Here is a 20,584-nt window from a genome sequence, read left to right as displayed (position 1 = left end):
TTCAAAAAATTTTGATGCATGCATGGCGTTAAGATCTAAGTTACGCATAAAAGGTGGAACGTCCATTAGTTGACTAACTGCGGGCGGCTCCACTACATTCTCCATTACTACCTCACTTTCCACATATCACCATTCTCGTCTTCGTTGCCGGCTTCATAAATAGCTTCGAAATCCTCTTCGCTATCACTGTTCATTCCTTCGTACACTTCAACTCGATCATCCTCTATATCTGAATCATGTTCAATCCCATTTTTTTCTACATTTTCAAAATCAACATACAACTCAATCTTTGGCTATCGTACTTGAGTCAGTCGGTGGATATGGAACATATTTTGCATTCTTGCTTCGTTAATGATCGGCATAATATCAAATTGATTTAGACCACCAAAAATTATAATGGGATTCCGGTACAGAATATTGCTCACTCTCTTCAACATATCATTCTCCATACTTTGACAAAGACCGTTCTAAAGTTCTATGAATGTCATGGTGCATGGAACCACAAACGAAAATGGAGTCTCACTCACAAAACTCACTTCCTTATGAGTATTTCGATCCGTATAATTTTACTGTTGTGATACACTATCAAATTTGTGGTACTCTCCATTACACCAGAAACACATTTAAACAGCTCTCCTTTTTGCAATGAAATGGTACTGAGAGTTTGCCTTATATAGGAAGAACACTCAACACGCAGACTACGTGTTGCATTGCCAACTAATCAGAGTGCAACAAGTCGACATCACGCTCCCACGTGCTGAGTCAGCATGCCTTCCACGTGTTGACTGTTGACAACACGCCTCTACGTGTTGAGTCACATCTTTCATGTATTGCAGCTGCCCAACTGACAAGTTTAGTGATCTACAAATATACTAAGGGTCCGTTTGAGAAGTTTTAAAAGTGATTTTTTTGAGCTTTTGACTTAAAAATGACTTTTTTCCTAATACTACTATTTGTTATCACATTTCTATAAAATAAGCACTTTTAAAACTAAAAATTCAAATACAAAATAACTTATTTATAAGCTACTTTTAATATAGTTATTTATTATTTAAACTATTTTTTTAAAAAAAATTAATTAAACTGTATCTAAACTGAACCTATATGCTACTGTTCCCGTTAAAAACACCAATAATATTTTTATATGAAAAAAAAATGAGCCATTTTATTAGACTACCAATTTTTTTTTTTTTAAATAAACACATGACATGGACCTTTTATTTGGCGGGGAAATTGGGCCCGGGATATCTTAAACACGAATCCACGTGTCTGATTCCAGAAAGGATGAAATCCTCGGCGAGTGTTGACGTCATTTTCACGACGGGACTCAACTGTGAAAGAGAGAGACAAGAACGCTTCCAAAATTTGGAATGTGATGGAACCTCCCCGAATGCTCCACACTCACTCCAACTCTCTTCTTTTTCTCTTTTAATTCTTCTTTTCTTCTCCTCACTGCGCAAGCAACGTTAAAGTTCTCAGCTTCTTTAATCAATTAATTCTCTCACTCTTCACTCTTCATTTCAGCTGCTACTAACTGCTAACCAACACTATCTTTTTTTTCTACCCATGGCTTCTACGACGTCGTTTCCGGGTCTCTCTTCACTTTCCCACTCTGTTCCAATTTCATGCAGCAGGAACCACCGTGCTCTTCTTTCTAATCCTCGCTACTCCTCCCTTGCTTTCCCTTCAAAGCCCTTCAACTTCCTGAGATCGCTTCCCATCACCAAAAGGAACCATTTTGCAAATGGGTTTCGGACAACAACTCATAGCAATCCCCAACGTTTCTCTGTTCGCTGTGAAGCTTCAAGTGGAAGGGTAACATTTCATATTTGCTTCAAATTTCATTCAGTTTCAGTGTATAACCTTGCAATTGATTGTAATGGAGCTACTTGTGTAGCTAATTATAGTAATATAACTAACTAACCAACTAACCTAGCTCAACAAACTAATCACGTCGGTGATTTTCTCAGCTTCTTTGCAATCAAAATTAATGTGGAATCTTGGTTATATCTTGTTTTTTTTATGGTATTTGGGATTTGGTACTTTGGTTGAAGCTTGTGGGATGCAGGGGATGATGTTTTTGGCTTTTATGTAATGGCAGATTACGCAGCAAGAGTTCACCGAAATGGCGTGGCAGGCGATAGTTTCCTCGCCGGAGGTGGCGAAGGAGAACAAGCATCAGATTGTGGAGACTGAGCACTTGATGAAGGCTTTGTTGGAGCAAAAGAATGGTCTTGCTCGCAGGATTTTTTCCAAGGCTGGAGTTGATAACACTCGGCTTCTAGAAGCTACTGACAAGTACATTCAGAGGCAACCCAAGGTAATTGACTAAAGTAGAGCAAGTTTGAACTATAATATGATAGCTTGTATTGTTGCATTTTGTTGGCTGGTTTTTGCTACTCATTAGAGGATAAGATAGTTGTTCATTGTTTATGGTTCTGTTATCTGAATACTGGGAATTTAGTTGTTTAACCTGTGTCAAAATATGTTAGGTTCTAGGGGAATCAGCTGGTTCAATGTTGGGGCGTGATTTGGAGGCATTGATTCAGAGAGCCAGGGACTACAAGAAAGAATATGGGGATTCATTTGTTTCAGTTGAACACTTCCTTCTTGGTTTTACCCAAGATCAACGTTTCGGGAAGCAGTTATTTAGAGATTTCCAAATATCGCAGCAGACGCTAAAATCTGCAATAGAGTCTGTTAGGGGACGCCAGTCAGTTATTGACCAAGGTAATGCTATTTTCCATTTGTCTTTTACATATGACAAATGCTAATGTACAATGTATGTCTCTCTAAGGTGTTAGGATCTGTACGTTACATACCCTTGTCAGCATTTCATCTTGTTCGAGCATAATTTTTTATTTGTTGTAGATCCGGAGGGGAAGTATGAAGCCTTGGAAAAATATGGGAAAGATTTGACAGCAATGGCTAAAGCGGGAAAACTTGACCCAGTCATAGGAAGAGATGACGAAATACGTCGGTGCATCCAGATTCTCTCCAGGAGGACAAAGAACAATCCTGTGCTAATTGGTGAGCCTGGTGTAGGAAAGACTGCAATTTCTGAAGGGTGAGTGCTAGGTCTCATCTTTGCTGTCACTTTGGCTGGAAAATGAATTATATTTTTAATGAGTTGCTATATTTGAAGGCCTTCATTTTACTGTCCAGCATAGTTCATAAATACTGGCAATGGAACCTGTGAATCACGTTGAAAATGACATAATTTTATTTAAACTTATGATGGTATATATTCATTTTGAAAATTAAGAAAATAAATTAAACTTGGCTATAAGTTCACAATACTTGTGAAAATACTTCTTAAAAATAGGGTGTGTGTTACTGTGTTTAAGAGGTTGGCATCTGTGATTGATTCAAGTGATTCTGTTCTCACTTTGATCTTGGTCTGGATGCGCTTGTTAATATTACTTACTACCTTCTACATATTGACCTAATCCTTCCTTGGTAACAGGCTTGCTCAGAGAATTGTGCAAGGAGATGTTCCTCAGGCTTTAATGAACCGTAGGGTATGTGCTTTATCCAAATTCTGGGGCTATTCTTGAGAGTCGGTAAGAAGGGGGAAGGAAAGGAACCGAACAATGCATTTATGTTTCTAATTCGGTTTAAAATGTTGATGTCAATATGTCATGATCACTATTGTATCCTCTACCATCATTGGTTTAATTCATTTTTAAAAGGAACATTAATGTTTTCCCCCCTAATCCTCCTCGTTTAAGTTTGCATAATTTCTTGGAGTTGTAAAGTTGATCTTATTTGCTTTTCTTGTTTCAGCTTATATCACTTGATATGGGTGCACTTATTGCTGGAGCAAAGTACCGGGGAGAATTTGAGGACAGGCTAAAAGCTGTCCTTAAAGAAGTAACAGAATCTGAGGGTCAGACAATCCTTTTTATTGATGAGATCCACACAGTTGTTGGGGCAGGTAATAAGCTTCAACTTTCCTCTTTCAGATAGCTGATTTTTAGGTATGCTTAAAGTTGCTTGAAAGGTCTATAGTAGACCCCTAATCACAAATTGTTTTATCTTCCAAGACTTTAGATTAGTGGAGGTTATGATATTAGATGATGTTCTCTTCCTAATATATTACTTATATTCCCAGTTTATGCCAAGTGGTGTGATTTTGAAATTAACATGTAGAACGTTGGATTTGATTGCAATTTTAATCCATCATATTATAGGTGCCACAAATGGTGCTATGGATGCTGGTAATCTTTTAAAGCCTATGCTTGGTCGGGGAGAGCTGCGTTGTATTGGCGCTACAACATTAGATGAGTATCGCAAGTATATTGAGAAGGACCCAGCTCTAGAGCGTCGTTTTCAGCAAGTTTATGTCGACCAACCTACAGTTGAAGATACTATTTCAATACTGAGGGGGCTGCGGGAAAGGTATGAGCTTCATCATGGGGTCCGAATTTCGGACAGTGCACTTGTGGAAGCTGCAATTCTCTCAGATCGATATATCAGTGGAAGATTTTTGCCTGACAAAGGTAATAATAGTCTATGCATTCGCAAAAGATTAGTTTTATATGAGCAATATATGCTTCTGGCTTATCCTCCTTTATTACACTTCTAAGTCAATTTTCTTTTCTGGCATCAATGATGCTTATAATGTATAAGACGTTAGACGCTCACTCCTAGCTACTGTCAAATTGCAGCTATTGATCTGGTTGATGAAGCCGCTGCCAAACTGAAAATGGAAATTACTTCTAAACCTACTGCACTTGACGAGATCAACCGGTCAGTCTTGAAACTAGAGATGGAGCGACTCTCTCTAACAAATGATACAGATAAGGCCTCAAGAGACAGGCTAAATCGTCTCGAGACAGAGCTCTCTCTTTTGAAAGAGAAACAGGCTGAGCTCACTGAACAGTGGGAGCATGAAAAGTCAGTAATGACTCGAATTCAATCAATCAAAGAAGAGGTGTGTTATTTTTATTCAAGTGTTCACTCTCTTGTTTAAAATAGATTGATGAAATGTATGTGAAATTTGTTTTGTACTTGTGTCTATATCAACTTAAATAACATGTTAGTAAACAGGTGGTGTTGTTGATTATAATTGAATATAAATTTAATCATGTAAAAAGATTACTTTCTTGTAATTGAACATCAATAGCAGATACTCATCGTTGGTTAATCTCTACATATGCAGATAGACAGGGTGAATCTTGAGATCCAACAGGCTGAGAGGGAGTATGATCTTAACCGTGCTGCTGAATTAAAGTATGGCAGTCTGAACTCCTTGCAACGGCAACTGGAAACTGCAGAGAAGGAGTTGGATGAATACATGAGCTCCGGCCAGTCTATGCTGAGGGAGGAAGTTACAGGAAATGATATTGCCGAAATTGTAAGCAAGTGGACAGGTATACCTGTTTCAAAACTACAACAATCAGAGAGGGAGAAGTTGTTGTATTTGGAAGATGTGCTCCATAAGCGTGTGGTCGGTCAAGACCCTGCTGTTAGGGCAGTAGCCGAGGCAATCCAACGGTCAAGAGCAGGTCTTTCGGATCCTCATCGTCCAATTGCTAGTTTCATGTTTATGGGACCAACGGGTGTGGGAAAGACAGAACTGGCTAAGGCACTTGCTTCCTACTTGTTCAACACAGAAGAAGCACTTGTAAGAATCGATATGAGTGAGTACATGGAAAAGCATGCAGTTTCAAGATTGATTGGAGCTCCACCTGGATATGTTGGGTATGAAGAGGGAGGTCAACTTACTGAGACGGTTCGCCGCAGACCTTATGCTGTTATTCTGTTTGACGAGATCGAGAAGGCACATGCGGATGTTTTCAATGTATTCCTTCAAATCTTGGATGATGGAAGAGTGACCGACTCGCAGGGCCGCACAGTGAGTTTTACTAACACAGTTATCATTATGACCTCGAATGTTGGATCCCAATACATAATCAACACTGATGATGAGACCGAGTCGAAAGAATCAACTTATGAAACCATAAAGCAGCGCGTACTGGACGCAGCAAGAGCTGTTTTCCGCCCAGAGTTCATGAACAGAGTTGATGAGTATATTGTTTTCCAGCCTCTAGATCGTGAACAAATTAGTAGCATTGTGAGGTTACAGGTAATTTAACTACCAAGTACATTCTCAGCTACACTTGAAAATTTCTCTAATATCCAAATTAATTGATGATTCTCATTAGGATTAGCGTGCTTGATCAGTCTATGATTGATGCTAACTACATTCTTGACCTGTTAAAATTCGAAGTTTCATGTTACAGTCGATGGTCTAACACACTCCTCCTCTTGTCAATTACAGTTGGAGCGCGTGCAGAAGAGAATTTCGGACAAGAAGATGAAAATCAAGGTGACAGATGCTGCTATTGAACTTCTTGGAAGTCTAGGGTATGATCCAAACTATGGTGCAAGGCCAGTAAAGCGAGTGATTCAGCAGAATGTAGAGAATGAACTTGCCAAGGGCATTCTTAGAGGAGAATTCAAGGATGAAGACACAATCTTAATAGACACAGAGGTCACAGCATTTTCCAACGGCCAACTTCCCCAACAAAAGCTTACTTTTAGGAAGATTGAACCTGATTCAGCAGAACCTTCCACTCAAGACAGCTTGGAACCTTTTCCACAGACATCTTGAAAGGCTTTATAGTTCCTTATTGCATCACATGCTAAGTGTCATAAATTTGAGTGTATATTGGTTTTGTTAAACCGATTGAATAATGATCCTGGTATAGTTTGCATCAAATATATAGTAACAAAATTGCTTAGTGACCAATGATCAATACAAATACAACACTTCATAATTCACATTTGTCTTCCAAAAAGTATTGTAAATATTATCTAATAACATATCTACTGTGAGATTAGTAAATTAACCCATCATAATTCGTGATGTTAACAGTGCTAAATATGAACAAGGCTTAGTTTGTTTTTAAGCTGTGCCGAACTTGGATGTTAAATCACGGTTTTGGTCAAAATTTTCCCGACTGCAGAACTCCGTTACGCAATAATCAGCTTTACTTTTAATCCCGTTCTTCTGTCAACATATTCATTTTCTGAGATGTGTCCTTTCTTATTCTCTTTATTTGTTACACTTTTTAATATATCTTTCAATTAATAACAACAACAAAGCTTTATCTAGTGAGATTAATATATCTTTAATTAATAAATAAAGAAAGTATACTTTTTGTTTTTAAAATTTATTCAAAATTTCAAAATTACTCTTAAAATTTAATTTATTTTAATTTTGTTTTTAATGTTTTCAATTTGCATCAATCTTATCTCTATATCCAAATTCTTCTGGTCAAAATAGTCAACATTTTTTCCAATGTTACCCTTTAAAAAACTATTCACCATCATAATCATTTTCAAAATATGTTTTTCTCTGACCTCAAACCCTCCTACTTATTTAGAGATATTTTTGAAATTCTTAGAAATACTTTTAAAATTTTTAACAAACTTATAAGACAAACTTAAATAATTTAAGAATGCACCAACAAATAAAAAGAAATGGAAGGAGCATTTAGGAAAGTAGATTAGGTTTGTACTTTTCAGTCTAAACTAATTTTAACTCGATAAAAGTCTACAAAACTAGTGAAAAGATTTTGTGGCGATTCTGATAACATGCTAATGAATCCTCATGGTATACTGAGAAAGTGTTACATCAACAAAATCTCACTCGATACATGGTATATCACATAGTTAGCAGTAATGACTAACAACCATCCATGCCAAAATTCACAAGAAATGTTGGTTCTCAGCATCATGGTCCTTCCTGGGAAATGCTGGCATGATTTGACACACCACAACCTAAAGCTCAAAGCTAAATGGTAATGGTGCACTTGAAGAGAAATCTGACACAGAAGTTCAACCTTCTTGTCAGGACTTGCTGCCAATCTGTTCAAAGACAACGAGAGATGCTATGAGCAATACAGCAGTTATCACATATACCTTCAAGAATGGATAAGACCATATAACTATAAAAATTTGTTTATTAATATTGACCAATACTATCAGACCTTATACGGTATAGCAAAAAGGCCTAATTTTACCAAATGTATAAATTTAGTGCAAGGAAATCCTTCAAATTCAATCATCAAAGTCAGCACTAAACATGATAATGATCCAAAATAAAAATAAAATTTAACAAACCCACCAAATAGCATGATAATTGAGCCTAAAGTGAGGCCAAGTTCTAGCATTAGAAGAGAAACAACAAAATCTTGGGTGAGGAAGTGCTAATAATACAAATTGTATTTAGGGATTATATGTTGAAATGAGGATGCCACTGTCCAACTAAATCTTCCACAGTATCCTTTTATACTTCTATCATGAAGAACTCTTATGGATATATATATATATATGTAAACATAAATAAGCAGAGAGAAAGTACCTAAGAATCAGTTAACTATTCCTCCTCTGATGAGGATACCTCTTCTGAATCAGACAATGGTAACAAGGTGCATGTCCCAAGCATGTGGCCGTTGAGGCACACATAATACTCAACACCATCTTCATAGGAACCCAACCAGGAACTAGCACTTTGAGGGATCATTCTGGCCTGCCGCATGTTCCACAACTTCGCCTTGCAATAAATGCAAACTTGTGTAGGATGGAGTTCTGCAGCCTTGTTAATAAGCATCTTTCTGACCTTGGAAGTTCCGAACGACTTAAACACGCCACGGAAAAATCCTATATTTTTATCTTCACCTTGGTCTGGATGCTCACAAGGATAGGACACATACAGAACATCGGTTCTGCATCGTCGCAAAAGAAAGCTCTTCCCTGAAGTTCTAGAAAACCGAGTCTGATAAACAAAGTGACCGGGGATACCAATTTGACCGAACAAGGTACCATGTGTGCATCCTGTACAGTATATAAGCAGCTTTCCTAGGGCCCTCCAATTCCCATCAACAATGTGGCTCACACCGGATTGCAGATCACGGATCATCCTTGGAGCCCTCGTTCGACAAAACTCTTTCCATAGAACTCTCTTGGCAAGATCATCAAACCATTTGCACACACATGAAAAAGTTGCAATTAGCTTGGGATTCCAATTCAAATTATGAAACAATAAGAATATCACATCTTCACTTATATGCCCTTTAGTGCATTGGCAGCTAGCCGAGTGTATGCATCGGTACTGCTTATTGAGGATCATTTTTTCATCACCTGGCAAGAAAAATTCTCAATAAATTATTATAAGTTATAACAACTCTTTGTTGAAAAACTTTATGGTATCAAATATCAACGAATATGAGAAAGCCTACACACCAAGTTACTTCATGGAATCAAGTAAATATCAACTAATGAAACCAATACCGAACGATGCTAAACCCCTAACTTGAAAACGGAATATTCTAGAACGTCCATCCATGAACTATTCAAGAGAGAAATTTGGTACAACCAAAACTTAATGTATAGCATTCAGTTTTGTTTATTTTCTCACCCCAACAATTATTCATGGATGGAGGAGTACTACATTTTCTCAAGTTCTCAACCAAACACATGAAAAAAGCCAAGAAAGGATCACAGAAACTTCAACACGGTTCCTCTTAGAGACAAAACAAAAGTGAATTCCTACTACAATTCAGGCAAAATTAGAGATTTCCAAAACCCTTCAAGCCCCAGATGATGAAAAATCAACCCAAAACCCAAGCATTGAACTTAGGAGAGGAATTGGTGACAGCAACTTCAAAAATATCAAAAAGATAAAAACTTGAATCATAAAAGAAAAGAATTCCCGTCACCTCAGTTCAATTCACCCTGCTTTCAGCGTAGCCTCCAAACCTTATAACCCCAGAAAAAACCCACCACCGGAACCATTCGGAAAAGAACACAAAGCTAAGAAAAACACCAAAGATCAACACACATAAATATAAGAACTTCCAAGGAAGAAGAAGCAAGTTAGTTGAGTAACTCACCTAACAGCAGGGTCAATTTGGTCAAACAAAAACTTCATAGAAGAATTAAATAAAGGTAACAAGGTAGTTACTTTCAAATGCAGAGAGAAACAGAGAGTTCAAACTTCAAAACGAAGAAGATAGTTTTCTAGCTACGATTTCAATTTGCAACGATAACTGTAAATATATCCATTTTTTTCAATCATAGAGTGCACGGTGTTGGTAGAATCGCCTTAAGAAACAAGGCCCAGTTAAAAAGAGACACCTGTCCAATGACACGTCATCATAGTGATGTGGCATTGTGGATTTTGGTTCTGTGGGGTCCATTATCCATGACGTGTCATTCGCGTACCAACTGAAAGGTCATTTTCGTAAACCAAGGAAGGGGCACGTGTCGCTCTTACAGAGCGAGTTTAATTTGGTAATATAAGCGTGTGCACGTGGCGTTAGCGTAATAAGGGGAAGGTCATTTTCGTAATATGGCGTGTGCTTGAAGCACCACAACATCGTTTTTGATCCAACAAAAGAGGATAAAAAAATAGTAATTTGTAAAAAGTTTAGATTTTTTTGTGTCGGAAGTAGGAACCAAATATTTTTGTTGGCTCAAGTAGCAACGTGGCAGCTCCAGAATGCTCCAAGTTTCAGTTCCCTTTTCCAATTTTGTGATTAAAAATATAAATATCTTTGTGTAACTGTTTTGCTTGTGTGTTTGCTTATGTCAAACACTCAAACCAAAGTAGGCTTCTGAGATATTTTCATTTTTCAAAATCTCACTCACTCCAATGACCATTATTGTATCTAAATTTTAATGAATATGACCAGAAAACATGTTATATGAAGCAGGATCTAATCATCTAGTTTGGATAAAGAAAAAATCAATTGAATATTCAATCAAGAACATGAATGTGATAGAAGACGACAAATGTTGAAAGATAAAAAAAGGTTAAAATAAAATTATATACAAAATAGTTAAAAGAGATTTTTGTATAGATAGTTATTGTAGAAATAAAAAAAAACTCAATGGCAATTAAAGTTTTTTTTTTAATTTATATACCTGATATTATTTAATAGAATAAGACTTTATTGATTATTGTTGTTGTTATTATATATAATAAAACTATGAAAAAAAAAAAAGATGAAGAGTGATTTTCAAAGAGCACGATAAGAGTAAGAGTGATCTTCAAAGAGAACGCATAGAGTGTGATAAGAATAATCTTTAGAGAGCGCACGTAGAGCGCAATAAAAGTGTAGATGGAACTGCTGAAACAAAATGCAGACAGAATTGTCAGAAAGAAGTGCAGACGGAACTGCTGAAAGAAAGCACGGACGGAACTACCGGAATGAAGGCAACTGCGGGGAGAAGGCGCAGACGGAACTGCCGGAAGAAGGCGCAGACGGAACTACCGGAAGGAAGCGCGGACGGAACTGCCGGAAGGAAGTACAGACGAAACTGCCGATAAGAAATTCATATTTATTTTTGAAAATTATAGTCACAGTGAATGATTTATTCCATGAATGGTAGTTGTTTTATGTGAGAATAGGGATAATCAAGACTAAGGTAGATTTTCACTTGGATGGATATAATAGGGCTTGGTTGGATCTTGAACTAAATTGAAATATTGATTATTCATTGTGGAAGGGAATTGAAAGGGCTCATTTTTTTCATTATGGGTTTGGTATTGGTGTTGTCCAATAAAATGGATGCATGACCAATATTTCCACTGCTATGGAAGTTACTCAAAACGTGGGTTACGCTTAGCTTTGTTTTTATTTATTTTATTTTATTTTTTGAGAGAAAAAGACAAACGCAGCATGCGTTTTGTTTTTTCAAAACATTTTAATTTTTTTTTTAAATTTCCTTTTAACCTAATCGTAGGCTACGTTTTGATGTGGGCATAAAAAAAAGTTTTTTTGAAGTAACAAAACGCATCTTGTGTTTTATTTTTTGGTGTCAGCTTTTTCATAAACGCAGGTTGCGTTTTATGGGCTGTCAGCTTTTTTTTTTGGAGAAACTAAAAACGTATGTTGCGTTTTGTTTTAAAAAAATATTTTAAACAAGGGTCCGGCCTATAAATACGAAGCAACACTCTCATTCAGCTTGCCTTACTCCATTTTTACTCATTGTATTCTTCTTTCTTACACATATGTCGTAGTGCTGAGTTTTTTTGGCAGTCAGGTGTGTCAAAAAAATCGGATTAGGTGAGATTGCAGTTATGGAAAATATTGCAAATTTACGAGTATATTATAACGGTGAGGTTATACTAAACACACATGAGGAATAACTTTTGTTTGTGAATGTCCGTTGTCATTTGCTATTCCATGTACCATGAGTTTTGTAGAGTTGCAAAATGGACTTTGTAATAACATTCAAAGCCACATTTCAAAAAAGGTGAGCAATATTTTATACAAGAATCCTGTACAAGTATTTGGTGGGCTGATACAGTTTCAAATGATGCCCATCACTGACGATGCCAGTATGCAGCAGATGTTATGTATTTATCAACAAACTCAATTTCATGTGCCGATGATAGAGCTGTACGTTGAGTTCGAACAGCAGTCAGAGTTGGGCGAGGTTGGAGAGGAGGTCAATGTTGATGAGCTCAGGGATATAGATTGGGAAGAAAATAATAATGACAGTGAAGAGGAATTCGAAGCTAACTATGAATTAATAATAATAGAGTAAATGACAAATTCGTCCCTGACCTTTTTTACCGCGGACTTTTTCGTCCTCGATGGTTGGGAAATACGTTAATGTCCCTGACCCCCCAGAAAACTAGACATTTTTACCCCTCCGTTAGAGTGTCTCCGTTTAGCCCTGACGGAAAATGGTGACGTGGCTCCGTGGCGCTGAGCTGGCCGTAACGGGCTGCCACATCGGCTGGGCTTTCCAAAAGAGGACAAATATGTCCTCAGAGCCCAAAACGCAGCCGTTTCTCCCCAACCTTTCGAAACTAAGCATAACTCACACACGCAATACACATAACACCAAAACGATCAAAATTCCTCCCCCTGTTTCTCCTTCCAAAAATTGCACTACGTGAAAGAGCAATCGGCGTTCGGTAAATTAGCTGTCGAAGGCAAGAAAGAAGGTTACTGTGGAGGTTAGCACTGCCGTCTTCCTTTCAAGGTAAGATCGCCTTCCTTACTCCTGAAGTTTCTGTAGTTTGTACTAAGGGTGAAGTGATCATGCGTGCATGTTGACAGTGTGTGTAACAGTGGTGTAATGAGGGCAAAAAATAGTTTTTAGAGCATGATGTGTAGTAGTCGTAGGAGGTATTGTGTTAGGGCAATGGGGGGTTATGTAATAAATTTTGAATGTAATGTAGTATTGACACATAGTTGTTTGTTGGTAAATTTCAGATGGTGGATGTTTTTGTGGTGCCAGTTTTTCACCACGGAGGTAGCTTTGTGAGAGGTAGTGATGGTGTTCTTGTTTATCAGAATGATAAAGAAGAGAGGTTCTCGGAGATGGACCTAGATTTTGTGAACTTCGGGGACCTTGTAACCTTATTTAAGGGTTTGGGATACCAGTCGTACAAGGCAGTATACTGGTATGATCGAACAAGTGGGTTGCTTGAGTCTGGGCTGAACGAGTTAACCGGGGACGCAGGGATCAATGCAATGCGGGATAACTTAGTGAAGGACCAACAGTCTCTCGAGTTCCACATTTACTTTGACCACCCCGTTGATGCTCCGGAGGTAGTAGATGATGCTGGCAAGGATGGTGACGATGAAGTGGATGTGGATGAAATATTAAAGGAATTAAAGACATCCTCTTCATCGGATGATAGGTATGAGAGCACCGAAGATGTATTATATAAACCTCCACCAGCTGGGTTGGAGAGTGATGGAAGTGATTTTGACAGTAGTATAGGGGCTGTTGGTGGTAAGAGGAAAAGAGTAACGGAGCCAAAAAAAGAAGGTGATAACCCCCAAGAAGAAAGTCACAAAGAGACAAGGGATGAAGGATAAGTATAAGAAAGGTAAGAAGAATGTGCAAGATGGTAAAAGGGAGAATCCAAGTGGAGAAGATAGCGGTCAGACTAAAAAAGGGGCAGCTGGTGAAGGTGGTTTAGGGTCTGCTGCTGGGCCTAGTGATGGAGGAGGTGGTGGCAATAGGCCTGGAATGGATAATGTAGGGAGATACTATGTAAGTGAAGTCCTCACAGAGCCTGAGGAAATCATGTTTGAGTACGAGTCCGAAGAATTACACACACCTATGGGATCAGAGGATGAAGGTGAAGGCCACAAGTTTCCAGAGTTTGATGATGACTATGCTCATGGTCAGGGCAGATTTGAGTTAGGGATGAGGTTTGCAACTGTTGAACGGTTTAAAGATGTGGTGAAGGACTCCTTCATTACTGAAGGTAGGGAGGTTAAGTGGATCAAGAATGATAGGGAGAGAGTGAGAGTGGGCTGCAAGGATGAAGAGTGCAATTTCTTGGTTCATCTTTCTTATAACAAAACTCTGCAATGTTACCAAATTAAGACATACCAACCAAAGCATAGTTGTGCAAGGGATTTAGGGAGTAACGCAGCTGACCAGCATTGGATCAGCAGGAAAATTGTGAAGAGGATGGCTACCCAACCACACATGACCACTAGGGAGGCAACTGAATTCCTGAAGGAAGAATTTTCTTTAGCTCCCCATCCTAAGATGGTGTATAGAGCAGTGGTTGAGGCCAGGGATAAGATTATGGGAAACGAGAAGGAATAATACAAGGGACAAGGGACTATTGTGAGCAAATTTTAAGTACTAATCCAGGATCTAATGCAAGGTTGGAACTTATGACAATCCCAGAAGCTCCCCCTGTTTTCGACAAAATATACATATGCTTAGATGCCTGTAAGCGAGGGTTCAAAGAAGGGTGTAGGTCTTTGCTGCACCTGGATGGATGCTTTCTCAAGACATACTACATGGGGTGGCTTCTAGCAGCAGTTCCCCAAGACACAAACAACCAATTTTATGTTGTTGCATATGGGGTTGTGAGGGCTGAGACGAAGGATGCCTGGAAATGGTTCTTGACTAACCTTCAGGCAGACATAGGAGACGATGCAAATCATGGCTGGAACTTCATTTCAGATCAACAAAAGGTATTATGCATTATTGGTTCATTAATTTCGCACTGCATATATTTGCTGAACTGTAAATGATGGTTGCTCATGTTCAATGCAGGGTTTACTCCCTGCCTTAAAGGAAGTCATGCCAAAAGCCAGGCACAGGAACTGCGTGATGCACATGTGGAAGAACTTCGTTAATAGGTTCAAAGATTTATACATAAGAGAGGTTGTCTGGGAGTGTGCCAGATGCACAACAGTTGCAGAGTTCAAAGACTGTATGGAAAGGCTGAAGGCAGTGAATCAGGGGCTTGGGAATACCTCTCCAAGTTTGAGCCAGAGACATGGGTCAAGGCTTATTTCTCGCATGGGCCTAAGGTTGATAACCTCACTAACAACATGTGTGAGGTCTTCAACGCCAAAATTGTTAATTACCGCTGCAAGCCAATCCTAACTATGTGCGAAGAAATCAGGTGTTACCTGATGAGGAGGATGGTAAATCACAAGCGAGTCTTGGAAAATCACCCTGGTAAACTAGCACCAGTACAACAAAAACGGATGGAAAGACTACTTACTCTTGGGACAAAGTGGACAGCAGAGTGGGTTGGAGATAATGAAAGAAAAATGTTCGAAGTGAGCCGCAAAGGAAGCAAGGTAGATGTGGACCTCATTAAGTACACCTGCTCCTGCAATCGATGGCAACTTATCGGTAAACCACAAATCTAATTATAACCTGTTAATTACATTGTTAATTGTTTTATCACCTATAATTTAACTTGTATTTGTTCTATGATCAAATCGAAAACATTTCTTGGTTAGGGATGCCATGCACACATGCACTTGCTGCTATTGTGAAGAGGCGTGACAAGACAGAAGACTATGTGCACCCCTGGTTGTGTATGGAATCAATCAGGAGGACATATTCACACTGCATCAAACCAGTCCCCAGTGCAGAATTCTGGCCTCGTACTGAGTACTCACAACCAGAACCCCCCATCATCAAGAGACCTATTGGACGGCCAAAAGTTCACAACAGATAGAAAGATCCTGCTAAGCCATTGATGCAAGGTGGAAAATTGAAGAAGTCATTCTCGGTGGCTTGCAGTAAGTGTGGTGAAAAGGGCCACAACTACAAAACCTGCAAAGGAGCTCCATCAAATCCCAACTGGAGGCCTAAGACGAAGAAGCCTAAGAAGCAAGGAGGAACCAGCTCTCAACAACTAGTTGTGCTTCCTTTGTCCCAGTCAGCTCCACCCCCAATGGTAAGTTTGCATTGTCAGGGACTTATCTGTCTGATTTCCATATAGTTCAAGGGTTAATGAGTATTAGTAAGGTATTCGTCAAGGATCAGGATGTTAGCAACACTTCTCGCCCAAAACCATCAAAATTCAGACCAAAGCAGAAGATCTTCAGGCCACCGGCACCACTGGTTCAAGGACAGTCTGGCACAACGCAGGAAGCAGCAGCTCAGGAAGTCTTCCAAAGAACGTCACCAAGTGACCCAGCATCTAGGGAATCAACATGAGTGAAGGCTGACGATATTATGATTTTTTTTTTTTTTGTTTACATGTGATCCAATATAACTGATAACCACAAATTCTATATACAATTTCCTTTTTTTGATTTGGGTCTTTATTTTGAGTTAAAACAGCACTTGTCAAGTAAGGAGATGTTAACAGTAGCATTCCTTTTATTTTGATGTCAGTTTAGATGATGAATGTATACTTTTACACTCTAAATATCAGTTGTTGAAACTTTTATTTCCTGTGATTTTTCCAACTTTTGTTACACACAAACATAATCACAAACATGACCCAAAGTGATACCAGATGCACAAATGATTTAATACATTTTATTTCCAACATTTTCACCAATCTTACATCATTCCTTACAACTAAATAAAGCAAAAATCAGGACAACAAACATCACACATATGCTCCACCCAATTGAATTTTTTTTAACCTCTAACGTTTCTATCCTCTTCTCCAACAACAATATCCTGTTTTCCATGTCTTTCATCCTGAGATGCTCTTCACCATGCAGAATTTGCTCCTGCCCCAGGTACCTTGTAACACCAGTACCAAGACCGGCTACGTGCTTGTCCAGCCACAAAAAAAACTTGCAGCATGGTTGTCTTACCTGCACAAAATCAATCCTCAAGGCTCAGAAAAAGTTGGAATTGAGGATAAACCCTAACACAAATGGAGTTACACAGATGTCCTTTGCTTACCTTATAAAAGGGTCATCCCAGAAACAATCTGTTCGGATTGCTGCTCGTCCTCGACATGAACATGATTGCATTTTCTCCACAGAAGCACCTTGGTGACACACCCTCTTTTCCATCATTGCCGTTCCGAACTGGGCCCCTTCTCGAGCTTGACGACACTCCTTCGGATGCCATGGCCGCAATGCTCCCTTTCTTCCTTCACCCGCTTCACTATCAGACTGTGTTCGAAGGATTAGGGTTCAAGGATTTCATAGATTGGGGATGTGGGAGAAACGACTGCGTTTTGGGCTCTGGGGACATATTTGTCCTTTTTTGAAAAGCCCAGCCGACGTGGCAGCCCGTTACGGCCAGCTCAGCGCCACGGAGCCACGTCACCGTTTTCCGTCAAGGCTAAACGGAGACACTCTAATGGAGGGGTAAAAATGTCTAGTTTTCTAGGGAGTCAGGGACATTAACGTATTTCCCAACCCTCGAGGACGAAAAAGTCCGCGGTAAAAAAGGTCAGGGACGGATTTGTCCTTTATTCATAATAATAATAATAATCACAATAATAATAATAATAATAATAATAATAATAATAATAATAGTAATAATAACATTAATAATAATAACAATAACAATAACAATAAAAACCAATACCGTCGCGCAAGTGAAATACCAACATCGCCGAGCTGATCGCGGGGTATAGGTGCCAAGAGCGGCATACGCTCAACAAAAAGCAGTGTCAGTGGTCCATCCATCTCTTTACAATTGTATCGTGATGCACGACACAACGATCTGTACAGATGTGCCAAACTGGCTGCCCCCAACTGTATGATGATATCCGGTGAAAATCCCGAAGTAGCGGTAGAAACTTCGAGTTCAATGAAGTGGTCGACTTATCCATAAACACAATAGTTCTGAGCACGCAGAAAATGTGTGCCCGGACGTACCGCTCAACCGACTCCTGAGTATCACACGACTCGCTGTCTCTGCACCGCCGGACCTATGCAATATTAACCTTCCCCAACACGTGATCTTGCGGACCGGCCTCCTGACCAAAACACGCAATGCAGTTCTCCACCAAAAACTGGTAACTGCTGTCTGATCTACCCGTAACGGCCTCTCCATTAATTGGGAGACCAAGAATATAGGTCACATCTTCCAGCGTCACCGTGACTTCACCAACCGGAAGATGAAATGTGTGAGTCTCTGGCCGCCAGCGTTCCACCAAGGCACTCAGTACTGCAAAATGACCTCTCATTTTGCCTATTCGTGAAACGTGTTGAAATCCAGTAAACTCCAATGCCGCTGCGGCTACCTCGTTAAAGATATCGAGCGGATCGAGTTTTCTAGGCAACAAATTCCTGTTAGCCTGCAAAAAAAATGTTAATTATTAAATTCTAAATAATATCGATTAATAATAATAATAATAATAATAATAATATCAAAACGGCAACTAAACAATATTTATTTACCATTTATTAAATAATAATAATTATTAAAAAATAATAAATATTTATTTACTATTTATTATCACAACATAATAATAAATATCATACAGTTCTATAATAATAATAATAATAATAATAATAATAATAATAATAAAACGGTAACTAAACGACATTATTATCATTATTATCTTAAAAAATAATAATAAATTATTAAAAAATAATAATAAATATTATACAATATTCTATAATGGCTAACAATAATAATAATTATTATAATAATAAAACGATAACTAAACAATATTATTACTATTATTATCTTAAAAATTAATTATAAAATATTAAAAAAAATATTTATTTATTTTTTATTATTAAAAATTAATTATAAATACTATACAGTATTTTATAATAATAATAATAATAATAATAATAACAATAATAATAATAATAATTAAATATTATTTATTTTTCACTACAAAAACATATCGTTAAACATTATTCTTATTAAACAGTATTATATGATCCAAGTACTCATAAAATTTAAACGGTATTATATGATCAAGTACTCATAAACATTATTCTTATTAAATATTATTTTCATAAAATTAAAAAAAATAATTTACTTATTGAGGATGATCCAAGTACTCAATAATGTGATCTTTAGGTCTAGTAAAATTTTGAACCATTTTTTATTTAATAACTAAATGAAGCTACCTTTTTCACTCTTTTTCTTCCTCCCACAATCTTCCTCACACAACAACACTCTTCACTCCAATAACTCCCTCACATAACACTTACTCTTCAGTAACTCTCCCCTCTGCATTTTGCATTTTAAATACCCCGCCAACAGCCTTCTCCAACACGTGGCGCGCATGCAGCTAGGATTGGCTGTGCAGAGCTGACAAACGCAACCTGCGTTTTGCTTAGCTCTGTGTTGGTCAACACTGCCCCTCTCAACATGCAGGCCACGTTTCGCACCCTGGTTTCGTTGCTCAGTCCAATCGCAGCTTGCGTTTTGTAGGTCTATAGATTTTTTTTTTCGCCACTGCAAAATGTTACCTGCGTTTTGCAGGTCTCTGAATAACCCAGGTCCACATTGATAAAAAACTCACCATGCATCCATATTCAAAGTTATCACCATTATTTTCTCCGTAACCAAATTAATTTTCAGATTGAAAGAGGTTACATAGTGATTTCTCACCAGAATGATGGTAGCTTATAGGGCTGGCAATATGTACCCTACCTGCGGGTACCCAACCCGACCCCACCCGATCGGGTAGGGTTGCCAACCCGATCCGCAGCGGGTAGGGTAGGGTGCGGGTAGGGTTTTCGTGCGGGTCGGGTAGGGTACGGGTTGAGCCTCAACCCGCACTCTATATATGTTTATGTTATATACTTATATAAAAATATGTTTTAAGTAGATGTTGAATCAAAAACCTCTCACTAAATGCAAAAGATCCTTAACCACTAAAAGAAAATCATTAATTGATAATTTAATATTTTTTTTTACATAAAAATTAATTCTATTTTAAATTATCATCAAGTTATATAATAATGTTGTATATTTTTTGTAACCCGCGGGTAGGATCGGGTACCCGCGGGTTAAGAGCGGGTAGGGTTAGGGTTGGATCCAAACCCTACCCTACCCTACCCATTGCTACCCCTAGTAGCTTATATATCCTCTTCAAGGAGGATACCATGACTCTGATACCATAATAAAACTATGAAAGAATAAAAAAAATATGAAGAATTTTTTTTATTATATGTTGTTGTTTTATATTATGGGAGAACAATGCTACCTATTTATACTAATTACTAAATTGATTTTGAATTTTAAAATAAGTTAAAACAACCAAAATCAGAAAATCTCTAGATGATTCTGTTAGAGAAAGATAAGCATAACTAACTTAATAAATTTTATTTCTAGATGAAAAGGATAAAATAACAAATAAAAATAAAATAAGAATTTAATATACCCTCACAAG

General features: G+C 38.0%; 3 protein-coding genes across 5 annotated transcripts; 2 read left to right on the top strand and 1 right to left on the bottom strand.

Moving 5' to 3' along the window:
- The first annotated feature begins 1,277 nt into the window (after positions 1 to 1,277).
- Positions 1,278 to 6,789, top strand: CLPB3 (casein lytic proteinase B3). 2 transcript variants are annotated; one of them, XM_088483411.1, is made up of 11 exons: positions 1,317 to 1,815; positions 2,102 to 2,320; positions 2,493 to 2,730; positions 2,872 to 3,067; positions 3,467 to 3,521; positions 3,787 to 3,937; positions 4,194 to 4,502; positions 4,671 to 4,936; positions 5,165 to 5,456; positions 5,511 to 6,091; positions 6,287 to 6,789. In XM_088483411.1, the coding sequence occupies exons 1-11, from the start codon at positions 1,567 to 1,569 to the stop codon at positions 6,617 to 6,619; spliced, it is 2,889 nt and encodes a 962-aa protein (XP_088339537.1). In that variant the 5' UTR covers positions 1,317 to 1,566; the 3' UTR covers positions 6,620 to 6,789. The 2 variants fall into 2 exon arrangements, with proteins under 2 accessions (XP_016194330.1, XP_088339537.1); XM_016338844.3 differs by having other exon boundaries at positions 1,278 to 1,815; positions 5,165 to 6,091.
- A 786-nt stretch (positions 6,790 to 7,575) lies between these two features.
- LOC107635375 (EID1-like F-box protein 2) lies at positions 7,576 to 10,044 on the bottom strand. 2 transcript variants are annotated; one of them, XM_016338845.3, is made up of 4 exons: positions 9,906 to 10,041; positions 9,732 to 9,825; positions 8,375 to 9,153; positions 7,576 to 7,878 (listed from the first exon to the last, which is right to left on the bottom strand). In XM_016338845.3, the coding sequence occupies exon 3, from the start codon at positions 9,140 to 9,142 to the stop codon at positions 8,390 to 8,392; it is 753 nt and encodes a 250-aa protein (XP_016194331.1). In that variant the 5' UTR covers positions 9,143 to 9,153; positions 9,732 to 9,825; positions 9,906 to 10,041; the 3' UTR covers positions 7,576 to 7,878; positions 8,375 to 8,389. The 2 variants fall into 2 exon arrangements, with proteins under 2 accessions (XP_016194331.1, XP_016194332.1); XM_016338846.3 differs by lacking the exon at positions 9,732 to 9,825 and having other exon boundaries at positions 9,906 to 10,044.
- Positions 10,045 to 14,672: 4,628 nt separating this feature from the next.
- On the top strand, positions 14,673 to 15,982 carry LOC107637321 (uncharacterized). The gene is made up of 4 exons (XM_016340750.1): positions 14,673 to 14,978; positions 15,061 to 15,320; positions 15,416 to 15,651; positions 15,762 to 15,982. Exons 1-4 carry the CDS (start codon positions 14,673 to 14,675, stop codon positions 15,980 to 15,982), a joined length of 1,023 nt encoding a protein of 340 aa, XP_016196236.1.
- The last annotated feature ends 4,602 nt before the right edge of the window (positions 15,983 to 20,584 follow it).

This window comes from Arachis ipaensis, chromosome B4 (assembly GCF_059453495.1).
Source record: "Arachis ipaensis isolate K30076 ecotype BB chromosome B4, ASM5945349v1, whole genome shotgun sequence".
In the NCBI taxonomy this organism is placed as follows: domain Eukaryota; kingdom Viridiplantae; phylum Streptophyta; class Magnoliopsida; order Fabales; family Fabaceae; genus Arachis; species Arachis ipaensis.
The sequence above is the reverse complement of the archived record's forward strand: the minus strand, read 5'-3'. Positions and strand labels throughout refer to the sequence as shown.

Bases quoted from the DNA above. Each gene is read 5' to 3' on its own strand.
- CLPB3 (XM_016338844.3), top strand. From the start codon at position 1,567: ATGGCTTCTACGACGTCGTTTCCGGGTCTCTCTTCACTTTCCCACTCT. The intron at 2,321-2,492 runs GTAATTGACTAA...AAAATATGTTAG, and splicing joins ACATTCAGAGGCAACCCAAG to GTTCTAGGGGAATCAGCTGG. The intron at 3,938-4,193 runs GTAATAAGCTTC...ATCATATTATAG, and splicing joins CCACACAGTTGTTGGGGCAG to GTGCCACAAATGGTGCTATG.
- LOC107635375 (XM_016338846.3), bottom strand. From the start codon at position 9,142: ATGATCCTCAATAAGCAGTACCGATGCATACACTCGGCTAGCTGCCAA.
- LOC107637321 (XM_016340750.1), top strand. From the start codon at position 14,673: ATGACAATCCCAGAAGCTCCCCCTGTTTTCGACAAAATATACATATGC. The intron at 14,979-15,060 runs GTATTATGCATT...TGTTCAATGCAG, and splicing joins TCATTTCAGATCAACAAAAG to GGTTTACTCCCTGCCTTAAA. The intron at 15,652-15,761 runs GTAAACCACAAA...TTTCTTGGTTAG, and splicing joins CAATCGATGGCAACTTATCG to GGATGCCATGCACACATGCA.